This window comes from Fukomys damarensis, unplaced genomic scaffold (genome assembly GCF_012274545.1).
Source record: "Fukomys damarensis isolate Sample0158 unplaced genomic scaffold, DMR_v1.0_HiC HiC_scaffold_29, whole genome shotgun sequence".
NCBI classification, from domain to species: Eukaryota; Metazoa; Chordata; class Mammalia; order Rodentia; family Bathyergidae; genus Fukomys; species Fukomys damarensis.
The window spans coordinates 22,788,226-22,813,140 of record NW_022900941.1 but is presented as its reverse complement, the minus strand read 5'-3'; the positions used below and the strand labels follow the sequence as shown (position 1 = coordinate 22,813,140).

At 34.5% G+C, this 24,915-nt stretch overlaps 1 protein-coding gene across 2 annotated transcripts in view; it reads left to right on the top strand.

Moving 5' to 3' along the window:
* Positions 1-24,915, top strand: part of Lrp1b (LDL receptor related protein 1B) — a 1,779,190-nt gene that overhangs the window by 1,160,108 nt on the left and 594,167 nt on the right. For both annotated transcript variants that reach the window (XM_033757153.1, XM_033757154.1), the window contains exons 24-26: positions 13,803-14,000; positions 15,661-15,865; positions 24,621-24,785. In XM_033757153.1, coding sequence (XP_033613044.1) covers positions 13,803-14,000; positions 15,661-15,865; positions 24,621-24,785 — 568 coding nt within the window. The remainder of the gene's footprint in view (positions 1-13,802; positions 14,001-15,660; positions 15,866-24,620; positions 24,786-24,915) is intronic.

Here is a 24,915-nt window from a genome sequence, read left to right as displayed (position 1 = left end):
GAAGGGAGGGGAGGGACAAGGGGAAAAAATGAAAATCAAGACCTATTATGTAAAGGTACAGAATCCCAATGATGAATGTAATTGTATTGTATACCTAGATTGTACCAATAAACTCAATAAAAAGAAAAAAAAAGAATTAAAAACATCATATCACAGTGGTCCCTGTATACCCATGTTGAGAGCAGCACAACTCATAATAGCTAAGTCTTGGAAGTGCCCTTTGTGTCCATCAGCAGATGAATAGATAAAGAAAATGTGATATTAAAATATGGTGGAGTATTACATGCCATATACAAAGATAAACGAGTTATTCATAGGAAAAAAATGCACCTTGAGAAGATAAATGTTAGTGAATTACACGGGACACAAAAGCTTAAATATCACATAGTTCCTCTTTCTTGAGAAATGCAAAGTATAAATAAAGAGCAAAATCAGAGATAGTATGAAGTAGGGAGAGATGTTTTTCAAAGAGGAAGGGAATCAAGATGGAGGGATAGGGAAAGGAAGGAGAAGAAAGGAATAAAAAAAGAATAAAGATGTATTTATGTACACATATCGACTCCACACATGAACTGTTAACTTTGTTTTTTTCAGCTTTAATTGAGTTTATTGGTACATTTTAGGTATACAGTACAGTTACAATCATTGTTGGGATCTTGTACCTCTACATGACAAGTCTTGGTTCTCATTTTTTCCCTTTACCCCTGCCCTCCCTTCACCCCTCCTCCCCTCCCCATCTACAAACACTTTATTTTCATCCTCTCACATTTTTTCTTTTCCCTTTTTACTCTTCCCCTACCCATCCCACCTTCCCTACACCTTTAGCTCCTTTCTTCCCATTTCTAAATGTCAGTAATCTTATTAGGATCTTATGTATTATTGCAGATTTATGTTAACTTTATGTACTACAACTGTGTACTGATAAAATGATGTTCAAAAAATACAATTAGAATGTAAACATCTCTTGAACTTTGTTTCTAACATGTTTCACTTGAATCTGTCTTTGTAAAATGTGTTTTCTCTGTTGAATGCAATACTCATGCTCACTTATCTCATATTTAAAAGGTTCCATGCAACATATTAGTCATCATCCTCATTCATTTTGGAATTTTCTCATGATTTCTTATTTCTTTCCACTTTTTTTCCTTCCTAAAATCATTACAGTCTGAAATTTATAGCATTGTTGGACTGAGTCTATTTTCTGTAAGTTCACTCCCAATATCTTGTTTTTTAAATACAATATTCTTCCATGAATTTTGCTTTTCTGTCTTTTATTTTTATTTAATGTCTTATCAACGTCACTTTACTTGACTACTCAGTAACATTTTATCAGTTATTTACATTTTCTTTCTTTAATTTATAATTTGTTAACCATCTTTTCCTGAAATATTGATTCATTTTAATTTGTGGACATACAGGCTAATACTTCTGCTAATTGCCTTTTTATGCTTGTTTGCTGCTTTTATGCAGCCACCTGGTCATTTTGCAAGAATGTCTAGTAATGTTTCAAATAATACCATAACATTCCTTTTTATTTTCTTTTAGCCTGAATTGGGTTAGATATTCAATATTTTTCTTTGTCCTGATATTCTAAATTTTATATTTAAAATAGTATTGATGTTCTAATTTAATTTTTTTAGGAAAGAGATTATGAGTGTGAGCACAAAATATATAAACATAATGATCATTTAGCTCTTTTTCCATCACTCAAAATTTAATTCTCATGTACATGTATGAACATTGACTTTGAGAACTCCAAAAAATTCCTTTATGACCTAAACTTTGATCACTACCACATTGACATCTCCTGCTGTGCCATCTCTCATCAGATCATGTCAAAATTCGTTGCTTAAATGTGCTCTTCTCTTTTCTCTGAATTATTCGTAGTTCTGTGTTTGTTTCCAATTGTCTTCTGTTCTTAGGGCCCATGTCCTCAACTTCCCTTTGACTTTTCCGCTGCTTTGTTGCCCTCTGTTCTCATTTTAACCTTTCCCCACACGCCTCTCTTTGACTCAACCCTACTGCACTTGAGCAGCATTTTGACCAGAGCACAGGGCAAGGATGAATATGTTCTAGTGGTCGTAGTACATTCACTCCCACAAGTTTGTTTTCATCCTTTGGTTTCTCTGGTTTTTGAGGAAGAAAGCAATAAACTGGAAGAAACATGGTATTTTTATTGGGAAAAAAAGAGCAGAAAATCTAGTCTTAGAAGATGCGTTCTAATATATTAGAGAGGAGTGAGTCCTGCAGTAAAGAACAAAATCATGATGAGCAATGGCTACTTAAGAGAATGGTAAGATATACAATTGTAAATAAATAAGGAGAATAAAAGTGGGGAATAACCTGCTGTTGAGAAAATGACACTAACATCTCAAACTCCTTCCACAATTTAAAAGGAACTTTCTACTACCCATGGAATAGACTAAGATCTTTCGCTTGCAGGTCAGGTCTTCTTCATTTTTGCTAATTTTTTTTTTTCTCTCCAACCTGATGCTTCATCACTTTTCCTTGTGGACTTCTTCTCCAAGTGCACTATTAGTGTTTTCATCATTAAGAATGACAGTAAGTGCTTTATTGCCAAGCATATATAAAATATTTTCATGTATAAAGCTTCAATTTATCCTCACCTTCATGTTCTCTGCCCAGTAGTATCTATGGCATTTTAAAAATTAATTTTATTGGTACAATTTAGATATCCATAATGATCATTTTCATCATATGGCATTTGTACCTCTACATGATATATTTTCATTCTTATTTTTTGTCACTCTCCCCTCCCTTCAACCCTTCTTCCCCTCTTATTTACAAAAGTTTTGTTTCCCCTTTTTCTTTCTTTTCTCATTTTTCCTTTTCTCTTCCTTCCTTTCCTCCTCCTCCCTTCGTTATACTCCTTTGTATTTAACATTTCTTCCAATTTCACTTTATTTATTATGTATTTTGGTCATCATTTAAACTTTCAATTTCTCATACCAGATAAATAGTGTAATATTTACACATATGTGTCCAATGTATTTCACCTACAAATCTTAAGGTGCCTATGTGCTGCTGTGCAAACTGTCTCTATAAACATGGGTCTGCACACAATGCTGTGGTATGATACTTTTAATACTTTTGGAAAGGTAACAACAAGGGGGATATCTGGGTCAAATGGAATCTGTAGTCCTAGTTTTTTGAGGAATCTGTACACTGATGTCCACAGTGGTTACTCCAGTCTACAATCCCACCAACCGTGGAGAAATGTTCCTCTTTCCTCCCAGCCCCACCAGCATTTGTTAATGGTAAGTTTTTTTGACAGTAGCCAGTCTTTCTGTTGTGAGATGAAATTTCAGTATTGTTTTAATTTGCACCTCTTGATTGACCAAGGGTGTTAATGGTGTTGAACATTTTTAAATTTTTTTTTTTTTTTTTTTTTTTGCTATTTGTATTTCTTCATCTGAGAAGTGTATATTCATCTCTAATGCCCAGTTGTGGAGTGGGTCTTTAAACTTGGGTGTTGAATTTTTTTTCATTTCTTTATATATTCTACATGTAGAACAGCACACAAATTTTTCCCTACTCTATTGGTTGTCTCTTCCCTTTGTTAGTGATTTATTTTGCTGTGCAAAAGCGTTTTAATAAGATAAGATCCCTGTTGTAATATTTCCCATGCCATCAGGGTTTTGTTCCTAAAGTCTTTGCCTACCCTTGTATCTTCAAAAGCTCTATCTGTTCTCTTTTCCAGGAGATTTAGTGTTTCTGTGTTAATATTTAGATCTTTGTTATATCTTTATTTTAGTTTAGTGCCTAGTGAGAGACATGGGTCTAGTTTTAGTCTTCAGCATGTGGAAAGCCAGTTTTTCCAGCTCCATTTATTAAAGAGGCTCTTTCTTTCCGTGAAGGCATTTGGCCCCTTTGTCAGAGATAAAGTGGCTCAGTATGTTTGGAGTTGTTTCTGCATCTTAGGAGGAGCTGCGTTGGAGCTACTTATTAACTTTTATTTGTTCTTACATTTTGATGTGTACATCTGCTACCTGTTTCTTTATATTTGCAACTAGGATTTTTGCATTGGTATGAAATTTCTTCCACAACTCAATTGACCACAGCTCTTGAACTCAGCTTCTCACAAATCTCTGGATATAGGCAAAATGTAGTATTTTATTTTGCTCTGCTTTGCTGTAGTATAAAAAGTATGGCTCATGGCTTCTACTGCAAAGAGTCTAGACTTACTATTTATATGCTCTAAGCTATCAGTCTCTGCTTGCAGTGTTTTAGAGTTACTCTAGCACATACCTCTGAATCTTTCCAAACACCTCCACCAAACCAATTTCAAAGGCTTCTAAACCACATGGTCAGGTATAGTTATAGTAAGAGTCCCATTCTTGGTGTATCAGTGTTCTATTATAGGCAGGTTTTCATTTTTTTGATTAGTTAGTCAACATATACTGCTTAATAGAGGAAAGATGTGGGCCAGGGAATTAGCACAGTGGTTCTGCCTCCTGCCTCGAAAGCAGAAGGACCAGAGTTCTCCAATACAGAGAGAGAGAGAGAGAGAGAGAGAGAGAGAGAGAGAGAGAGAGAGAGAGAGAGAGAGAGAATGAGTTGCTTTTGCTCTGAATTTCAGATTATTTAATCCATTGCTCTGAATTTCAGATTATTTAATCCATGCTTGGGTGAATCTATGACAGAAATATTATGGCAAGGTGGCAGAGAAAAGCTATTCATTTCATGATTGCACAAGATCAGAGCAGAGGAACAGCACCAAGAGGAAGGGTTAAACAGAGACCAGATATTTTATGAAAGCTAGCTCACACCTCTATAACACACACAGAATTATACTTTAATAATCTTCCAGTAGTTCCCAAGCTGATCAAGTTGGCAATTAAGCTTAACTTGACTTTAATGAGATTATTTTTGATGATTCCTTTTTAAACATGATGCTAAATTTTAGATCATGATTAGGCTAAACACATTTATTTATACATGTGAAATACAAGTAGCCACTTTTAAAGACATCCATGAATTTTAATTCATAAATGATGGACTTTAAACTTTCTCTTATTTAATTTTGGAGATTACAGTGATGAATGATTTATTTTTAATGTAGTAACATAATGAATTATGTTAAGTAATTTTGTACTATTAAACTATTTTTTATATTAAATAATAAGCTATTGCCCATAATGATGATTTTTCTCTCCTTTGTTTCAGAATTGTTTTTGTTTTGTTTTGTTTTGCTTTTTGGCACCAGGATTGAACTCAGGTCCTTGTGCTTCCAAGCCAGGACACCAAACTGCTGAGCTAAATCCCCAGCCCCAGAATTGTTTGATAAAGTTTGAAAATGAAAAATTTAACTAGCAATCATAAGTGATATCACAACTCTTTCTTCTCTCCCTTTCTCTCTCTTACTTTTTGTCTAGGCTTTCTTTCAAGTTGTTTTATGAAAATTTAATTTAAAATTAATTTTAGAAGATAAAATATACCCTTTAGTATATAGTTGTAAAAGTTATGGACAAGTGCATGTACTCATGTGATCACAATCAAAATTAAAAGACTATCCCAAAGACACTAAAATGGTCTCATTTTCCTTGATAATCATTCTTTCCCCTGCCCAACTTTCTGTTGCTATCCACTGATATATTTTCTGTTCCAATGGTTTTTCCTTTGGCAGAATGTGATAAAACGGCAATAATACTACATCCAGCTTCTTCCCTTGATGTCCCATACTTGTTTGTTTCTTTGTCCTTCTCTTTCTCTTAGTTCTTCATGTGGCTAATGGACTCACAGAGGTTCTGGAGGCCAGGCTGTTATTCTACTTAATTTTTTATACAAGAGAATGTGGTATTCATCCCTCAGGATGTGCTCTTGCTTTTACAAATTATCATCTTCTGGTTTTAAGTACCTGTAACTGTAATCACCTTCTCTCTAAACCTTTCCATATGTTTCTTTTCCTTTTGGGCATATCAAGTTTTTAATTATAGAATTATTTTTATCAGTGAACATTTGCAATGCATTATAATTATGTTTAACAGAAATTAAATATAAATGTCCCTAGCAAGAAGCTTCTGCAAATACAATTTACTACTGAAAAAAAGGCAAAATATATACCAAAGTATGAGGAAGCTTTTCAGAGCAAAAATGTCACTAGTTTCAATTCATTCTGAGGAATGAATTCTGACTTCCCTTTGGTGCTCCATAATTCTAGTATTTTCTTCTATGAAGTATTTCTTTTGTTTATTACCTGGAATTATCTCCAAGATTTGATATTCATAATAATTATTACACATTTTAAGATGTATTTCTGTTCACTCCTTTAATTGATACTAGTTTTCTTGATAAGTCAGTGTCTTATATATTTCATAAATGAAATAGTTGAGAACCTGCGTTTAAGTAATTTTCTCAAATTCATACTGCTATTTGAGAATAGACCTAAGTTTTAAGCCTATATTTTCTGCCTCCAAATATATTACTTTTAAAAATTACATCACAGTTACCTCTACCCTATATTCACTGTGATAATTTTCAGATCACATAGCTTTTCATAATGCTTTAATTAGATTCAGGTAACAGATTAAATTACATAAAATTCTTACAAGAAAGGACATTTCATTCTTTCAAAGTTAAAAATTTTACAAAGGCAAACATCTGTTCTTACCCATCATAGAGAATCAAGCAATAGCTCCTATTCAAAAAGTATACATACCTTCTTTTTCAGTGGTCTGCATCCAATATATCTATTTTATTTATTCTAAAAGTGTCTCAATGCAATGCCAATTGAAATTCCAACACTATATTTCACAGAATTAGAAAAAAAATCCAAAAATTCATTTGGAACAATAAGAGACCTAGAATAGCAAAAGCCATTTTAGGCAACAGACACATGGGACCAGGTGTAACAATTCCCAATTTGAAACTATACTACAAAGCCACTGTAATAAAAACAGCATGGTACTGGCAAAGAAATAGGCCTGAGGATCAGTGGAACAGACTGGAAGACACAAAAATAAATGCAGATGTACTCAGCTACCTCATCTTTGACAAAGGAGCTGACCATTCTCAGTGGAGGAAAGATAGCCTCTTTAATAAATGGTGTTGGAAAAACTGGACTTCAACCTGCCGCAGATTAAAATTAGACCCTTATCTTTCACCATGCACTAAATTAAAATCCAAATGGATTAAAGATCTAAATATTAAAACAGAAACATTAAACTTGCTGGAAGGTAAGTTAGGCAGAACTCTGGAAGACATTGGTATAGGAAAAGACTATGAACAAATCCTCAGTAGTATGGGAACTAGCAGATAAAATCAACAACTGGGATCTCATCTTACTAAAAAGCTTCTGTACTTCAAAAGAAACCATCAGCAGAACTAAGAGACAATCTACAATGTGGGAAAAAATTTTTACCAGCTGTTCCTCAGACAAAGGACTATTATCAAGGATATATAAAGAATTCAAAACAATCAGTCCCCCCAAATATAAAGACCCAATTCAAAAATGGGCATCCGAAATGAACAGACATTTCTCTGACAAAGAAGTAAAAGCAGCAAGAAAATATTTGAAAAAATGTTCCACATCACTAGTTATTTGAGAGATGCAGATGAAAACAACACTGAGATTCCACCTCACCCCACAAAGAATGGCTGCTATCAAGAAATCACACAATAAGAAATGTTGGCTCGGTTGTGGGGAAAAAGGAACCCTTCTCCATTGTTGTTGAGAGTGCAGATTGGTGCAACCACTATGGAAATCAATATGGAGATACCTCAAAGAACTTGGACTGGAGGTTCCATTTGACCCAGCCATCCCTCTGCTGGGTATCTTTCCAAGAGAACTAAAAGAATCATATCACAGAGAAGTATGTGCACCCATGTTTATAGCAGCACAGTTTGTAATAGCTAAATCTTGGAAACAACCCATTTGCTCATCCGTTGGAAACTGGATACAGAAGATGTGGTTTTTCTATAAAATGGAATATTACTCAGCCATAAAGAGCAAGAAAATAGATTCATTCATAGGAAAATGGATACATATTGAAGATATACTCCTAAGTGAAGTAAATAAGTCACACATGTGTAAATACTGAATAGTTTCCCTGGTGTGAATAATCTGCAAAAATGCATAAGATTCTAATAAGATTACTGACATTTAGAAATGGCTGAAAGGAGCTAAAGGTGTAGGGAAGGTGGGATGGGTAGGGGAAGAGTAAAAAGGGAAAAGAAAAAAATGTGAGAGAATGAAAAGATGAAAATAAAGTGTTTGTAGATGGGGAGGGGAGGAGGGCGTGAAGGGAGGGCGGGGGTAAGGGGAAAAAATGAGAATCAAGACTTGTCATGTAGAGGTACAAGATCCCAACAATGAATGTAACTACTGTATCCCTAAAATGTACCAATAAACTCAATTAAAGCTGAAAAAAAATAAAAAAAAGTGCAAACTCTACATTTTAAGTGTTAGTATTTCCACTTTGGGGAACTTTTAAAAGTAGCTATTTTTACTTTTGTTATGTAGAACTTAAATGAAAGAGACAAATCTGAGTGTATTAGTTAGTTTTCGCATTGCTGGGGCACAAACTTGAAGGCCACAAATTAAAGGAGGAGATGCTTAATTTGAGTTACAATCCAGGCAAGTCATGCCATAGTGAGCTGGCTGTATGGGAGAAATATCATAGCAAAAGACCATGGTGGAGCAAAGCTGTTCAGTTCATGAAGGCCAGGACACAGAGCAAGGAACGGAACTAGAGAAGGAGCCCAGGACTTTGGATAGTACCCAAGGTAACATTTTCATGATCCACCCAGATAGCCCCAGCAGGGTAATGACATGAACATTGGCAGCACAAAACAAAGAGATCTTGCCAATAGGTGCCAAGTAAGCCCAATAAATCTCTTCATAAAATCTCTTTTGTTAGATCATTTGACATTTTCCATAGGAATAAGATAGGCTAAGAGTCACAGAGCTAATTTTACTCAACACATAGGAAATTCTGTGGTGATGTTCTGAGATTGCGTTGCCTGATAAAATTCCAATGATAGTGAAATCTTTCATTTTATCTTTCTATTATAAGTGTTCTCATACTATTTTATTATATAATCAATACATTTTTATTTTTAAAAATTTTTTTTCTGTCATTGAGTTTATTGGTACACTTAAGGTATACAGTACAGTTACATTCATCATTGGGATCTTGTACCTTTACATGAGAGATCTTGGTTCTCATTTTTCCCCTTGTCCCTACCCTCCTTTTACCCCCTCCTTTCCCTAATTACAAAAATTTCATTTCCATTTTTTTTCATTTTCTCATATTATTTTCTTTTCCCTTATTTCCCCTCCCCTACCATTCCCACTTATCCCACACCTTTGCCCCTTTACTTCCTATTTCACATTGTCAATTATACCATTAAGATCTTATTTATAATTATAGTTTTTCACACCAGAGAAATTATTCTGTATCTACACATATGTGACTTATTTATTTCAGTTAAGAGTATAACCTCAATATGCATCCATTTTCCTATGAATGACTCTAATTTTTCATTCTTTATGGCTGAGTAGTATTCCATTTTATAGGAAAAAAACACATCTTCTTTATCAAGTCTCCAACTGATGGGCAAATGGGCTGTTTCAAAGTTTTAGTTAATACAAACTGTGCCCCTATAAACGTTGGTGTGCATATATCACTGTGGTATGATTCTTTTAATTCTTTTGGAAAGACACCCAGCAGAGGGATGCCTGGGTCAAATGGAACCTCTAGTTCTTTGAGGTATCTCCATGTTGATTTCAACAGTGGTTGCACCAGTCTTCAGTCCCACCAACAATGGAGAAGTGTTCCTTTCTCCCCACAACACCACCAGCATTTGTTATTAGTTGATTTCTTGATAGCAGCCATTGTTTGTGGGGTGAGGTGGAATCTCAGTGTTGTTTTCATCTGCATCTCTCAAGTGACCAGTGATGTGGAAAATTTTTTCATATACTTACTTGATGCTTTTACTTCTTTATCTGAGAAATGTCTGTTCATTTCAGATGCCCATTTTTGAATCATGTCTTTATATTTGGGGCTGATTGTTTTGAGTTCTTTTTATATTCTAGATAATAGGCCATTGTCTGAGGAGCAGCTGGTAAAAGTATTTTCCTACACTGTAGGTTGTCTCTTAGTTTTGCTGATGGTTTCTTTTGTAGTGCAGAAGCTTTTTAATAAGATAAGACCCCCATTACTGATTCTTTGTGCTAGTTCCTGTGCTGCTGGGGATTTGTTCAGAAAGTCTTTTCCTATGCCAATGTCTTCCAGAGTTCTGTCTAACTCATTTTCCAGCAAATTTAGTGTCTCTTTTTAATATTTAGATCTTTAATCCACTTGGATTTTAATTTAGTGCATGGTAAAGATAAGGATTTAGTTTTTATCTTTGGCAGGTTGAAATCCAGTTTTTCCAACACAGTTATTAAAGAGGCTATCTTTCCTTCCCTGAGGATGGTTGGCTCCTTTGTTGAAGATAAGGTAGCTGAGTACATCTGGAGTTGTTTCTGTATCTTCCAATCTATTTCACTGATCAGGTCTGTTTCTTTGTCAGTACCATGCTGTTTTTATTACAGTGGTTTGTAATATAGTTTCAAATTGGTAATTGTTATACGCACTGCCATGTGTCTGTTGCCTAGGATGGCTTTTGCTATTCTAAGTCTCTTATGGCTCCAAATAAATTTTTGGATTCTTTTTTCTAGTTCTGTGAAATATAGTGTTGGAATTTCAATTGGCATTGCATTGAATCTGTATAGCAGTTTTGGTAGTATGGCCATTTTCACTATGTTGATTCTTCCTACCCAGAGGAAGGGGATGTCTTTCCATTTTCTTATATCCTCTTGGATCTCTTTCTTCAGAGTGCTATAGTTTTCAGTGTAGAGGTCTTTTGCTTCTTTCATTAGATTGATTTCTAGATACTTCATTTTTTTTGGATGCTATTGTGAAATGAATGGTTTCCCAAATTTCTCTCTGAGAGTGTTATTTGTGTACAAGAAGGCTGTTGATTTTTGAGTGTTGACCTTGTAACCATCTACTCTGCTAAAAGTGTCAATTAAGTCTAGATGTCTTTTGGTCTTATTGGGTCTTCAATGTAGAGTATCATATCATCACCAAATAATGACAGTTTAACTTCTTCTTTTCCTATCTTTATTGCTTTAATTTCTTTTTCATGTCTAATTGCTGTGGCTAATGTTTCCAGAACTATATTGAAGAGGAGCGGTAATAGTGGACATCCTTCTCTTGTTCCTGATTTTAAAGTGAAGGTTTTCAGTTTTTGGCCATTTAATATGATGTTGGCTGTTGTTTTTTCATAGATAGCCTTTATTAAGTTGAGATATAGACCAACTATTCCAATTTTTGTAGGGTTTTTATCATGAATGGGTGTTGAATTTTGTCAAATCCTTTTTCTGCATCTATCGAGAGGATCATGTGTTTTTTGTCCTTGACTCTGTTAATATAGTGTAGTACATTTATTGATTTACATATGTTGAACCATCCTGGAATAAATCCTACTTGCTCAGCATGTGTGATCTTCTTGATGACCCTCTGTGTATTCTGTTTGCCAGTAACTTATTAAGGATTTTTGCATCCATATTCATTAAGGAGATCGGCCTGTAATTCTCTTTTTTAGTTGGTTTTTCCCTGGTTTGGGAATCAAAGTAACACTTGCTTCCAGGAATGAATTTTAAAGTATTGCTTCCCTTTCAATTTCATTGAAAAGTTTAAAGAGTAGTGGCAGTAGTTCTCTATATGTCTGGTAAAATTCAGCAGTGAATCCATCAGGACCTGGGGTTCTCTTCATTGGTAAACTTTTGATTACATTTTGAATTTCCTTGATTGTAATTGGGGTGTTTATATATTTTTTTACCTTTTTGTTCAACTTTGGTAAGAAATCTGTCCATTTGTTTTGCGTTTTCCATTTAATTAGAGTATAGTTTCTCAAAGTAGGAATTGATGATCCTCTGGATTTCTGCTGAATCTGTTGTGACTTCACCTTTTCATTCTTAAATGCATGGATCTGAGCCTTTTCTTTCCTTTGTTTGACAAGGTTAGCTAAGGGTTTATTGATTGTATTTATTCTTGCAAAAAAACAACTCTTCCGTTCTTTGATGTTTTTTGTATTGTTTTCTTAGTTTCCATTGCACTGATTTCTGCTCTAATGCTTATAATTTCCTCTCGTGTACAAGGTTTGGGGTTTGCTTGCTCTTCTTTTTCTTTGTCTTTCATCATTAGGTTGTTTGAGCTTGCTCCGTTTTCTTAGTGTGTGCATTCACTGCTATGAGTTTTACACGTAGAACTGCTTTCATTGTGTCCCATAGATTCCTCTAGTTGTATTGGCATTCTCATTTATTTGTAAAAACCGTCCAATTTCTACTTTAATTTCTTCTGTGACCCATTGATTGTTCAGGAAACTGTTGCTCAATTTCCACGTGTTTGTGAAGTTCCTACAGTTGCTTATGCTATTGATCTCCAGCTTAATTGCCCTATGTTCTGATAACGTACAGGGGATAACTTTGATCCCTTTGCATTTATTTAAACCTTTTCTATTAAGCTGTTGCAACTCTTTTTCAGAGCAATAATTTAATGAATTTCTCTCTGCCCTGCCAAAAAAATGCTGTAATTGTTTCTAATGGTTGCTGGTATGTGGTGTATCTGGAGAATGACCCATGTGCAGCCGAAAAAAATGCATATTCTGATTTTGTGGGGTGGAACACTGTATAGAGGCCTATTAAGTCCCTATCTTCTTCAAGAGCTTGGTTCAGTTCTAGTTGGTGTTTTGCCTTGATGATCTATCTGTTTGTGATAGTGGGGTGTTTAGGTCCCCTACTACAATTGTGTTTTTGCTTATTTGGTTTTTCATGTTCCTTACTATTTCTTTTATAAAGTTGGGGGCATTAATATTTGGTGCATATATATGTGTGAATGTAATCTCTTCCTCTTGAATTGTCCCTTTACAAGGATGTAGTGACCTTGTTTGTCTCTCTTAATCAGTTTTGGTTTGAAATTCACTTTGTCTGTGAATAAGCTACTCCTGTTTTTTTCTGGACTCCTGTCACATGGAGAACTGTTTTCCACCCTTTCACCTTCGGTCTATGGGCTTCTTTTGCATTAGGTATATTTTTTGTATACAACATATTGTTGGATTTTGCTTCTTAATCCATTCTGCCTGTCTGTTTTTCTTGATTGGTGAACTGAGGCCATTGACATTGATGGTTATAACTGGTATGTACTGACTTATTATTGTCATGTTATTGTCCTTTTGTTGACTCTTTTTAATTTTCCCCATTTCCCCTTAGTTTCTTGCCTTGTCCATTAGATTTGCTCTGTTGGGCCTCATGGTGTTGTGACCTTCATTGTCTTTTTCTAGGATATTGTTTAGAATTCCTTGTAGCACTGGTTTGGTATTCACAAAATTTCTCAGGTGTTCTTTGCCATGGGAGTATCTTATTTCCCCATCCATTTTGAAAGAGAGTTTTACAGGATATATCAGTCTAGGTTGGAGATTGTTTTCTTTTAGGACTTGAAATACCTCACTCCAGGCTCTCCTTGTCCTGAGGGTTTGTGTTGAAAAGTCTGCTGTGATTCTGATGGGCTTCCCTTTGCATATGATTTGTTTCTTTTCTCTTACTGCTTGTAGTATTTTGTTCTTCTGTTGGGCTTATGGTATCTTGATTATTATATGTCAAGGTGTAAATATTTTTTGATCGTGGCTAATCACCACATTTTTAAATAAGTGGATATTGAAAAAATATGTAATTTAACTTACTCAAAGTATGTGAATGTTTTCATATGCCTGTTAAAAATAAATCTATATTTCAGATCCTTTTGAAGCATTCATCATCTTTTCTATTCGCCATGAGATCCGAAGGATTGATCTCCATAAAAGAGACTATAGCCTACTTGTTCCTGGACTGAGAAATACCATCGCACTTGATTTTCACTTCAATCAAAGTTTACTTTATTGGACAGATGTTGTAGAAGACAGAATATACCGGGGAAAGCTTTCTGAAAGTGGAGGTACATGTACTATCAGTTCATTTAATTTTAGAATTACTTTTCAAATGAAAATTCCAAAATGCATGTTATCAGAAAGAATTTTGATGAATCTTTGACTTTTGGTTCTTTATCCCATCTCTCTATAAAATCAGAGATGCCACTCATATGTATGAAGATAGGATGAAGGCGTGTAGTGGTCAGAAGCTTCTCCAGTCATATCATGTTTAATTGTAGATCTTCTCCTTGACTTATTGTGAAGAACTTCATTTATTAGAATAGGAAAAATTGATTTCTACATATTTTAGTCAATTTTTTGTAAGTTAAAATAGCTTGCTTTTTAATTGTTTATTGTTTTTCTCTTTAAGTCAAAGAAACAATGAAGTTTGTACAAAGACTGCTAACATCAGCTAACTAGTTCTGCCATAGTTCAATTTAGCTCTTTTGTGCAAAGTAGATCTTTCTTAATAGCAAGGATTTGAGAAAAATATATACAATATTTCACTGGAAAGTCTCCTTTATGTAGCATTCCAAGGGGAAAGTATTTCTATGAAATTGTTAATTTGCTATAAATCACATTTGTAATTTTGAAAAATTGTAATATTTAAACACATAACATAATAGTACTGTCTGGTTTTGTATCATGTTAAATTTAAATGATATGTTTAGATCCAATGGGATTTGATTGTTAATTCTTAAAGAAAACATTTCATATTTCTAACCAACACTACCAACAAGTGTTATAAAGTATGATCTTCATTTATAAATAAAATGTTTTTCAGATAAAATTTTTAAACATTTTGTAAAAAAAAATTGCATGAATAAGAAAATTAGCGGACCTTACCCCATTGTTTATTTTTATTTAATTCACACTAATGCCTCTTTCTTTTATGTGTATCCTTGTTATATTCTGTATATCTTTTAGCCATGGGATGTGGTGTTAAAGTTAAATATAGTAATCTCTATGTTATCTATCATGAATATGAGTGAAAAAGTATGAATACTTATTATCTACAAGTATGTTGCCTCCAATACCTTTTTATTTTTTTTGAGACAGGGTCTCACTATATAGTTGAGACTGAACTGGAGCTCACTTTGTAGCCCAGGCTGGTCACAGAGATCCTCCTGCCTCAGCCTCCCAAGTGATGGGATTACAGGCATGCACCATCACACCCAGCTTTCCAATACTTTTTCTATTTTATTCTACCCTTGAGGATCAACACTTGAATTTCACTAATTTTAACAAAAACAAGACAAATCTTTTTTGCTGTAACATATTGGTACTAGCCTCAAAATTATTATTTTTTTTCAGCTTTAATTGAGTTTATTGGTACATTTTAGGGATACTGTACAGTTACATTCATTGTTGGGATCTTGTACCTCTACATGACAAGTCTTGGTTCTCATTTTTTTCCCCCTGTCCCTACCCTCCCTTCACCCCTCCTCCCTCAAAATTATTTTTAAAATGTCACCCTGTTGGTAATTAAAAGATTTCTGAAATTAAATCTTGGAAATTTTAAATTTGAAAATGCTTAGTTTCCTCTCTTCTATGTAGCACTGTTACACTTTACCTCTCACAGTTAAAATCAGGTTCAATTTCTTTGTACTGTTGATTGCAAGCACGTGTTTCCTTTGTTTCACATCCCATGAATGGCTGGATGTCTTGGTTTCCTTTCTGTCACAGGTGTCAGTGCCATCGAGGTCGTGGTGGAACATGGCCTGGCTACTCCAGAGGGCCTCACTGTGGACTGGATAGCAGGCAATATATACTGGATAGACAGCAATCTGGACCAAATCGAAGTGGCCAAACTGGATGGTTCCCTAAGAACTACACTGATAGCAGGAGCCATGGAGCACCCCAGGGCCATTGCATTGGACCCTAGATTTGGGTAAAGAAGTTTGCCATTTACTCATCCATTTGCCATGGAAATAATCTCTCAGTTTAATATTGAATTTAATTCACTCAGAAAGTGTGCACTAAATTGCTTATTTTTGCATAAATGTGCATATACACACACGTGTGTATGTTTAGTTATGTATACAGTATAGCAATAAATTTATTTTCACAAGTTGGTCACAGGATCACATACACAGGTATTTTGAAAGTTTCACAGCATCTTCTAAATATGAACATTAGGCTGTATTGGAAGCCATTGCAACTCTTTTTCAAAGCAGTAATTTAATGAATTTCTCTCTGCCCTGCCAAAGAAATGCTGTAATTGTTTCTAATGGTTGCAAACCACAGGGCCAGTCTTTGTTCTGTATAGTTGCAGATGTTAACTACCTCCCACTTTATTTATTTTGTATGTTGTTGGAGTCAGTTTAAAAGAAAAATAAAATAAACTTGAAGGAGCCCCGCAGTGATATGCTGCCATTGGGAAACTTCAAAGATGAGGTACATGATCCTGGAAAACAAGGTTAACTATTGAGTGATGGAGGCTACTCCCTAATGTCCCCTTCAATAGTCTTGTTTGAAGAAGTAGAAGAAAAATGCCACCATGGATTAGGAGTCAGTCGTTATGTGTTCCAGGTCCTACCTATTCACTCTCTCTGGGAGAATCAAAAGTATTTTTTTTCCTTAGTTGTCAATTTTCCCTATTTAAATAAAAAGTAAAAGTAATTTTCTCTTTATTTTTTTCTCCCCTTCTTCTCCTCCTCCTCTTTCTTCTTCTTTGTTTATTTTTATTTTTTTTTCCTGAGCCAGGGTCTTGCTAGATTGCTAGATTGTGCAGGTTGGATTTGAATGTGCAATGTTCTCCAAAGTGCTGTAATTGCAGGCATGCACCACTGTGCCTAATCTTTTTTTAATTTTTTTTTGAGAAGGAGACTTTATATATACATGACATAAGATGCAGCTGATGATCAAGCATGCTAATAATTATGTTTATATGTTATTATTTATTTACTTAGCAATTAGTTGCAAATTCCAAACTATTATCAAATCAAAAGTATTGGAAAGGATATTGAAGAGAATTTGGGGGTGAGATTCCTGGGAGAGAGGGGAGTAAAGCAGGAGTTTAATGAAACACAGAAGAGAGAAAGCTTCCCTGTGTTTCAGTTAGCTTTCTACCACACACTCTGTCTTTTGCTCTGGTCTATGCCCAAGACTCAGGAAAAATTAGACTGAGAAGTTTGTTTTCCTTTTCTTTAATTTAATTTAATTTTTTAATTTAGATGCTAAAATTAAAAGTCCAAAGCAGCCTGGCTGAAAGTGATTCCAATTAGTAAAATGTTTTAATTTCCACAGTTTTGAAATTTATTTGAATCAAAAATTTAAAATATTAACAGATTTTACCTCAAATGCTGGAGTTCTCACTCTTTTTAAAATTAGGGAGCACTAGCAACAATGAGCTGAGAATATTTTCTTGCCCTGCAGTGGTGTTCTCTAATTTAAAGTGTCTACACTTTTTACCTTCTGTAAAACAATTCACCTGGAAACAACCTTTTAGTTTTGATGAGAAAAGCCTATATTTTTAACACTGTATTCCTGAGGTTCAAATAGATTGCTGATCCTGACTCTATACCACCCACAAATGTGACAGCATATTATCAACTGGGGTTTCATTTCTGGTATAACCACGACTGATAAGAAGCTTTCACCTCTCAGACTTATGTAAGTCATACTAGCATCTGATCTGCATGAAAAACTTTATGTGTAACAGTAAAAAATGCAGACTCAGTATGCATCCTAACATTAGAAGGAAAATGTGAATGCTTTCCAAATAACAAATGCCTGACACTGACAGAGAAAAACAAAAACCAGGTATATGGAAGTTTTGAAGCTGGTATGAACAAACAAAGCAGATTTGGGAGGTGTTTCACTTTCTACAGCATTGATTTGACAACACTTATGAAATGTTCATTTATCTCAGTTTATTTGGAGTATATCCAACCTGAAAAGAGAGAAGAACAAAACAAAAGTAAAACACAAAGGACACACAGCTTGCTATGAAAGTGAAAACACCAAACACTATTTCACTGATATAAAGGGATCTCCAGAAGTAAAATATTCTGTAATGCCTCAAGTCAGTCCAGAAACTAAACTTGTGTAAGGAAAGCCTGATAATGCTTCTAGGAGAGAGGATACCTGCCATCACTAATTGCTACTGTGAAATTTGGAGTTAATTAGTATAATTAGAGTGGTAGTATTTAAAAACAGCAGAAAAATAACACTTCTAAAAGTGTTTCTGGCCAAATGACCAAAGTTCAGATGGCAATACTAATTTTTTTTCTTTTTATTGAATTTATTGGTACAATCTAGGTATACAATACAATTACATTCATCAATGGGACTCTGTACCTTTACATAATAGGTATTGATTCTCATTTTTCCCCTTGTCCCTGCCCTCCCTTCACCCCATCTTCCCCTCCCCATTTACAAACACTTTATTTCCATTTCTTTACTTCCTATTTGACATTATTAATTATCTCATTAGGATCCTGTGTACTATTATAGTTTTTCACACCAAAGAAACTATTCAGTATTTCAGTTAAAGAAGTCTCTGTATGAACATTAAAAATAGGGAATCCTAAAATAAAACTAAAAAGGAAAGTAAAAGAGAAAAGGCAATGATGTAGGATTTAAATAATCCTTAATTCTGGAGATGAAAATGGTCCCTGAACATATTTAAATTGCTTCTCGCTCTTATAGTCTTATCTTATTCTTTTCTTCATTATTTAGAGAATACTTTATTAGTTTCTGTAATCAAACCCACGTAGATATGACCTTACATATTTAGTACGATGTGTTACCCCTGTACACATGGAAAAAAATAAAAATAAAAATAAATTAACATTTCTAGACCTATATGGTTGTCCACTTCTGTACAATGCCAACTCAACACAGTAAATTGGGATGACTTTTTTCAAAGTTGACAACACCATTAAAGTTTCCCAAAATTCAATTTATATATGTATATATATATATATATTTATATAAAAAGACTAATAATAGTATGTTATGCATCGATAACAGCAACAGCTTTTCCAGGTTCTGCAGTCATCTGAACAAAATTATAGACATTCAGCACATTCCATTAAAAAAAAAAAAAACAAAGAAAAGAATAATATCCAGACAACAGCAAAGTTCTATTGCTGTTGTGGTACCTGGCACCATTTTTTCTATTAGCCTCTTAGTCAACATCTGGAAAGAGAACATTCTAGAGTAATATCATTAAATGTAGCTCTGATAAAGCACAGTTCCTACTATGTATCATAAAGCAGGTACTAGATATTTTACATTCATAGAGGTATGATACAGTACCGTCCTATATCAATAATACTAGATTCAGCTTTGGTTTGAAATTTACTTTGTCTGCAAATAAGATTGCTACCCCTGTTTTTTTCTGGGCTCCTGTCACATGGAGAATTGTTTTCTATCTTTTCACTTTCAGTCTATGGATTTCTTTTTGCACTAGGTGTGTTTCTTATATACAACATATTGTTGGATTTTGTGCCAGTCTTTGGACCTACTCTGCAAAGACAGAGGTGGTCATCAAGGGTACTTTTCTAAGTTCCCAACTTTGAACATCTTTAAAGAAAGGGCGTGGGAAACCTGTAATTGAACGTTGTGGAGTTCAACCATTCAGAAGGTTGGGGAACTCAGTCTGGGCCTTACAGCCCAAGGTCAGTCAGCGTCATGGGGTTTAGCCATCAGCTAACTGAGATCAGGGGTCTTACATCCTCGCTCTGTCTGATCCTAGAAAAAGACAATGAAGGCAACGACACCATGAGGCCCAAATCAAATAGGCAAGGCAAGAAATTAGAAGGAAAAGGTGAAAAAGTAAAAAGAGTCAACAAAAGGCTAATAACATGTCAATAATAAGTCAGTACATATCAGTTATAACCAGCAATGTCAATGGCCTCAACTCACCAATCAAGAGAAATAGACTGGCAAAATGGAATAAGAGGCAATACTAATTTATTCTCATCTAGGGGTTAATTGAAAGGTTGACAGGCTTGGCTGTCATGATTTGATAGGATTTTTATTATTAAAATTATTTTATAGAATGTTGATAAGATTAAGATATGAGTTTTATTTAAATACCTTAAGCAATAATTGTAGCAATTAAATATAAAAACAGTGCAAATATAAAATGGTTTCACACTTATTGGATGTTTTCTAAAAATGCCTGGAAGAGCCGGGGATTTAGCTCAGCGGTTCAGTGGCCTGCCTTGCAAGCGCAAGGATCTGAGTTCAATCCCAATACAAAAAAAAAAAAAAGGCCTGGGATTGTTACAAACATTGGAGCTTTCTTCCATATAGGAAAAATAAGGACATGTACATGTAAATACATACACACACCCACATGCACACACAAACATACTCAATGAATAGCAAATCCAAGCTAAGCGCGCGCACACACACACACAAAGATGGAAAATAATTTTATTTAAACTTTAGTTTACTCTCTCTGAGCTATGTAAATTGAAATGTATGGTTTTACTTTCTTCTCAAAGTATAGATGAAATATATGAAGAAACTTTGAATCAGTATTGATTAGCTCCAAAGCTTTTCAAAGTTAGAGTGCCAGTTTATATTTTCAAAAAATCCACTTGATACTTTTTAGAGGTGTGATTTGTGTGTCATCAACATTCCCTACAAAACCACAGTTGTTAGTAGCAAGAAGAATTGCTCCCAAGTCCGTGAAGTCTGTCACAGCTCTTGCCATGTGTAATGGTGCTACAGAAATGCTTGCTAAACAAATGAATGCATACATGTGAGTTCATTGACATGCAACTTACAGGTACCCAAGTATGCATTTTACAGTGCAAAGTTTATGGTAAAAGGCGATGGAGGGAGGTATAAACTTTGTTTATACAATAAATGAAAAGAAAGGTGTGGAATGAGCCACTGTGCTCCCTCAGAATGGTGGAGAAACAGACAAGTCATAACATTATCCCCATAAAACGTGTTTACTTTCATGTTAGCTTCTTATAGCAAACAAGGTCTGTCTGACACGTTATACAAATACCGAATAAGAAGTATTTTCAATTAACTATTCTTGCACATCATCAAATGCGTTGCTCTTCACTTTACACTATGAGATAAATTTGCCATCATGTCACATTTTTTCCGCTTCTGGGTTTTGGGCCCTGTCTCCCAAGTGACAAGTTATTCCAAGATGATAAATTGGGATTCGGAGGGAGGATTCATTTTTCTTTCTTTACATTTTTAAAGTAGTTCACTTATTGCTAAGATGACCTGAAAGTGTAAATGAATCCTTTTAAACATTGAGCACTTTATTAGGGAGTAACAACCTTCAGAGAGTTCAGAATCTACAGTGTACTTATGTCAGTTCTAGTATCTTTAATGCCTTTTTTCTGTGTGTGTGCTACCAAATGGCATCTTCCTGCTCTATTGCTAGTGTTTAGTTTTCATTTGTTGTACTGTCATCATAACTGGACTGTGCTATAAGCATTGCATTTTGAAAAAAATAATAGTGACGATTAGTGAGATTTTTTTTAAAAGCTTCAATTTTATCTGAGAATATACTAAATAAAACGAATGTCTAATGATTGTTGGTTTTAGAAAACCTAACAATTATAGATTGATGAGCCTCACATTTTCCCCAAAATCATTCTTTTTTTTTTCTTTTTGAAGCTTGACCTGATAGATGGCAATGGCCCTTTCATACCTATAATGATAGCAGTTGTTCATGATCTATTGAATCAGTTTAATCCAAATACAAACCAAAACCTGTGAATACAGAAACTACAGAATACAGAGACTAGTTTCCCTTTTAAAAGCAAGCAATTGTGATTGAACCTTTCCATATGTCCTGTACAAAAAGACCTTCTATCTTTGTACATTTGAGAAAATTATGTAATCATCAAAATGCTAGTCCATTTTAAACACATAAAGAAAGAAATAGGGAAAATTATTTTGTTAAAATATGACATTGTAAAGTCTACATGAATGGCTACAATTTCATGAAACAATGATCCTTGAAAACCACTTATTTTTTAATCAACTCTTAAGATTGGTTGAGTGAACTGTTTTATGGCAAGGTTAAGAACTCTTTTAGGGCAACTAATTTGAGAATTTGTTACTTTATAATATGTGATAGAAATTTCTCAATAAAAAACATATTCTCACTGGAAGTGTGAAGAAATGAAGAGACCACTCACTAATAATAGAATGCTGAACATTACCCCCAGCCATGTTTTTCTCCTACTAGAGTACATGTACCTATTTCTAATAAACCTATTATAGAAAATGCAAAATGACAGAACTACCAACACATGAATTACACTTGTACTCTCTAAGATGTAACTGGTAGAAAAAGAGACACATCACTTCCCCACTTGTCATACAAGCAGAAGAGAGAAGAGAGTGCTTCAGAAATCTTTGTGTCAGCACTGCAGAGCAAAGTAGACCTTAACTAACCTGGTGGTGCTATTTCCACAAATATACAAAACTGCCTATGAATTCAAACTTCACTAAATTTGTTTTCAAGGATTGTTTTTCCTTTTCTTTCTAAAACTTTTTATATTTCTACACAGCATTGTTTAACAAGAGGTCACCATACCTTTCATTGATTCTATGCTGATGTTATTTACTATTTTAAGTCATGTGTTTTTGTGCTGCTTTAAAGAAAAGCAGAAAAATACCAACTTAGAATCAATGAAAGATGTGCATATCCAGAATTATATCTGAAGTGAGATGCAGTCCATTTCATATTCATTGTTTTAAAGAAAGACATTTAACTACTTACACTGAAGAGTCTGGCAGGCTGATACTAATTAACCTTTTTCAATTTTCTATTGAAATGGCAGTGTGTTGTATTATTTTAAGGTTAATTTTGCATATAAATTATTTCATAGTTCCCAGATAACTAATACTTTTTTCAAAACAATCTTATCTTTAAATATAGTTTTTTTCACCAAAGAACCCTAACAGTAGTATTTTACAGATGTCATCGAGTACATTTGTAAACATTTTAACTATTTATTTACTTTTGAGGTATTTACACTTTTAAAAATTTTATTTTAGAAATGTTCAGGTACACAAAGTAGAAGGAATTATATACTAAACTTCCTTGTACGTGTTACTGAGCTTCACGCATTGTCAATATATTGTTCTTTGGCATGCTATTGTTCATTTGCATTCTTTCCCAACCATTTAAGTCAGTCACATACTTTATGTCCGGACAGTAAATAATTGAGACATTTTGCTTGTGGATATTTTCTCACTAGTTTGGTTATGGAAATTCCTAGGACAGTCTGTGAAACATTTTTTTTTAATCAGTGATTGAAAAAACATTGTTTGAGAGACATTCAGTGAAATGAATCTAGTCCGATGGTCTCACTCTGAAGTGGAGTCTTATAGCTTTTACTCATAATCACTTGATAAAAAACGAATCTGCCTTTACATCCATGTTGTTATGCCATCTAAACGCTGACCTTACAGTCGTCTCTCTCCCTCTCCGTGCCTTTCTCCTTTTATCCTTTCCACCCCCTTTTCTCTCCTTTTACACTTTGGCAAGACTTTGAAATTTTGTTTTTAAAAACGTTTATTCTCTGTGGACTTCTGTGTCTGTATTCATGGAAAAACTAATCCTTTCGGTGTACAAACTTACATATATGTGAATATAATAGAACAGGATAGATTGATACCTCAGTTGTCAAAGGGCTCCAAGCTCAAACTTTCCAGTACTCAAAAATCTGCATGGTGTTAGTAATTTTGCTTAATCATCGAACTGAAAATCTGACTAAAAGAAAAACCCGTATAGCCCAAGACTGAGTCACAAGTTGTGTCTAGTCATGGACGTGAAGGGGTGATGCTTCGGTCTGATCACCACTCTCACCGAGACAACATTTAGTGCTAGTGTAATTTTGGGGCCTCAGAACCAACTATTCGGTTTTCCATTGTTTCTTTTTTTTATTGAATGTATTGGTACATTCTAGGTAGACATTTCCATTGTTTCTTAAAGGAAAATATCTTTAATTCTTTAACTTTTCCATGTTTGAACATGAATTTGGAACTAATTGAGTTTGCCAATTGAGGTATCACAGTATATTGTAATACAACATAACATTTTATATATATATAAATGTTTCTTCCTTGCTTAAAAACTTCCAAAGTCTCGAGTACCTCTTAGAACCTTGCACTAAAATCCACAAGAATTTCCTTACCACAAACAACTGTACTCGCACTTTCTTCAATTTCGTGTTGTTTCTTCCCACTCCTCATTTCTCCTCGCTCTTCTGAAGCACTGACCTCATTTCTGCGCCTGAGTTCCCCACATTCTCTTCCTTGTTAGGCCTTAGCGTATGTGGTTCATTGTGCTCATCGTGCTCCTTATGCTGCTGCTTTTATTCTTCACTTCCAATCAGAAGTCAGCTCCTCACATTTCTTTGCACTGACCGCCGTATTCATGCAGGCCACTCAGTTGCTCTTCACTTTCACAGCAATTGTTTTTCTTCAGAATATTTCATAAGTTATAGATATTTATTCATGGATTTAGTCTGTCTCCTCCTCTGGAGTCTAAAGTCCTAAAGTAGCTAATACATCCATCTCCCTTGCAACTTTTCACCTAACAAATAGCTAGCATACAGAAAATATACATGCAATAAATATTTCTGTAATGAATGACTGAAATAGTAACATTATTTATCCTCCTCCTCCTCCTCCTTCTTCAGAATTCTTTTCTGGACAGACTGGGATGCCAATTTTCCTCGCATAGAATCAGCCTCTATGAGTGGGGCTGGGAGAAAAACCATCTACAAGGACATGAAAACTGGGGCTTGGCCGAATGGACTAACTGTGGACCACTTCGAAAAAAGGATAGTTTGGACAGATGCCAGGTTCTAAAAATGATCTATTTCTTTTTTTGTATTTTATTCACTCACTACTGTCCCTTACAGCTTTGGCAAGTGTCCTAACATACAGGTTTTAATGTATGTGCATACTGATATTGGTGATATATATATATAT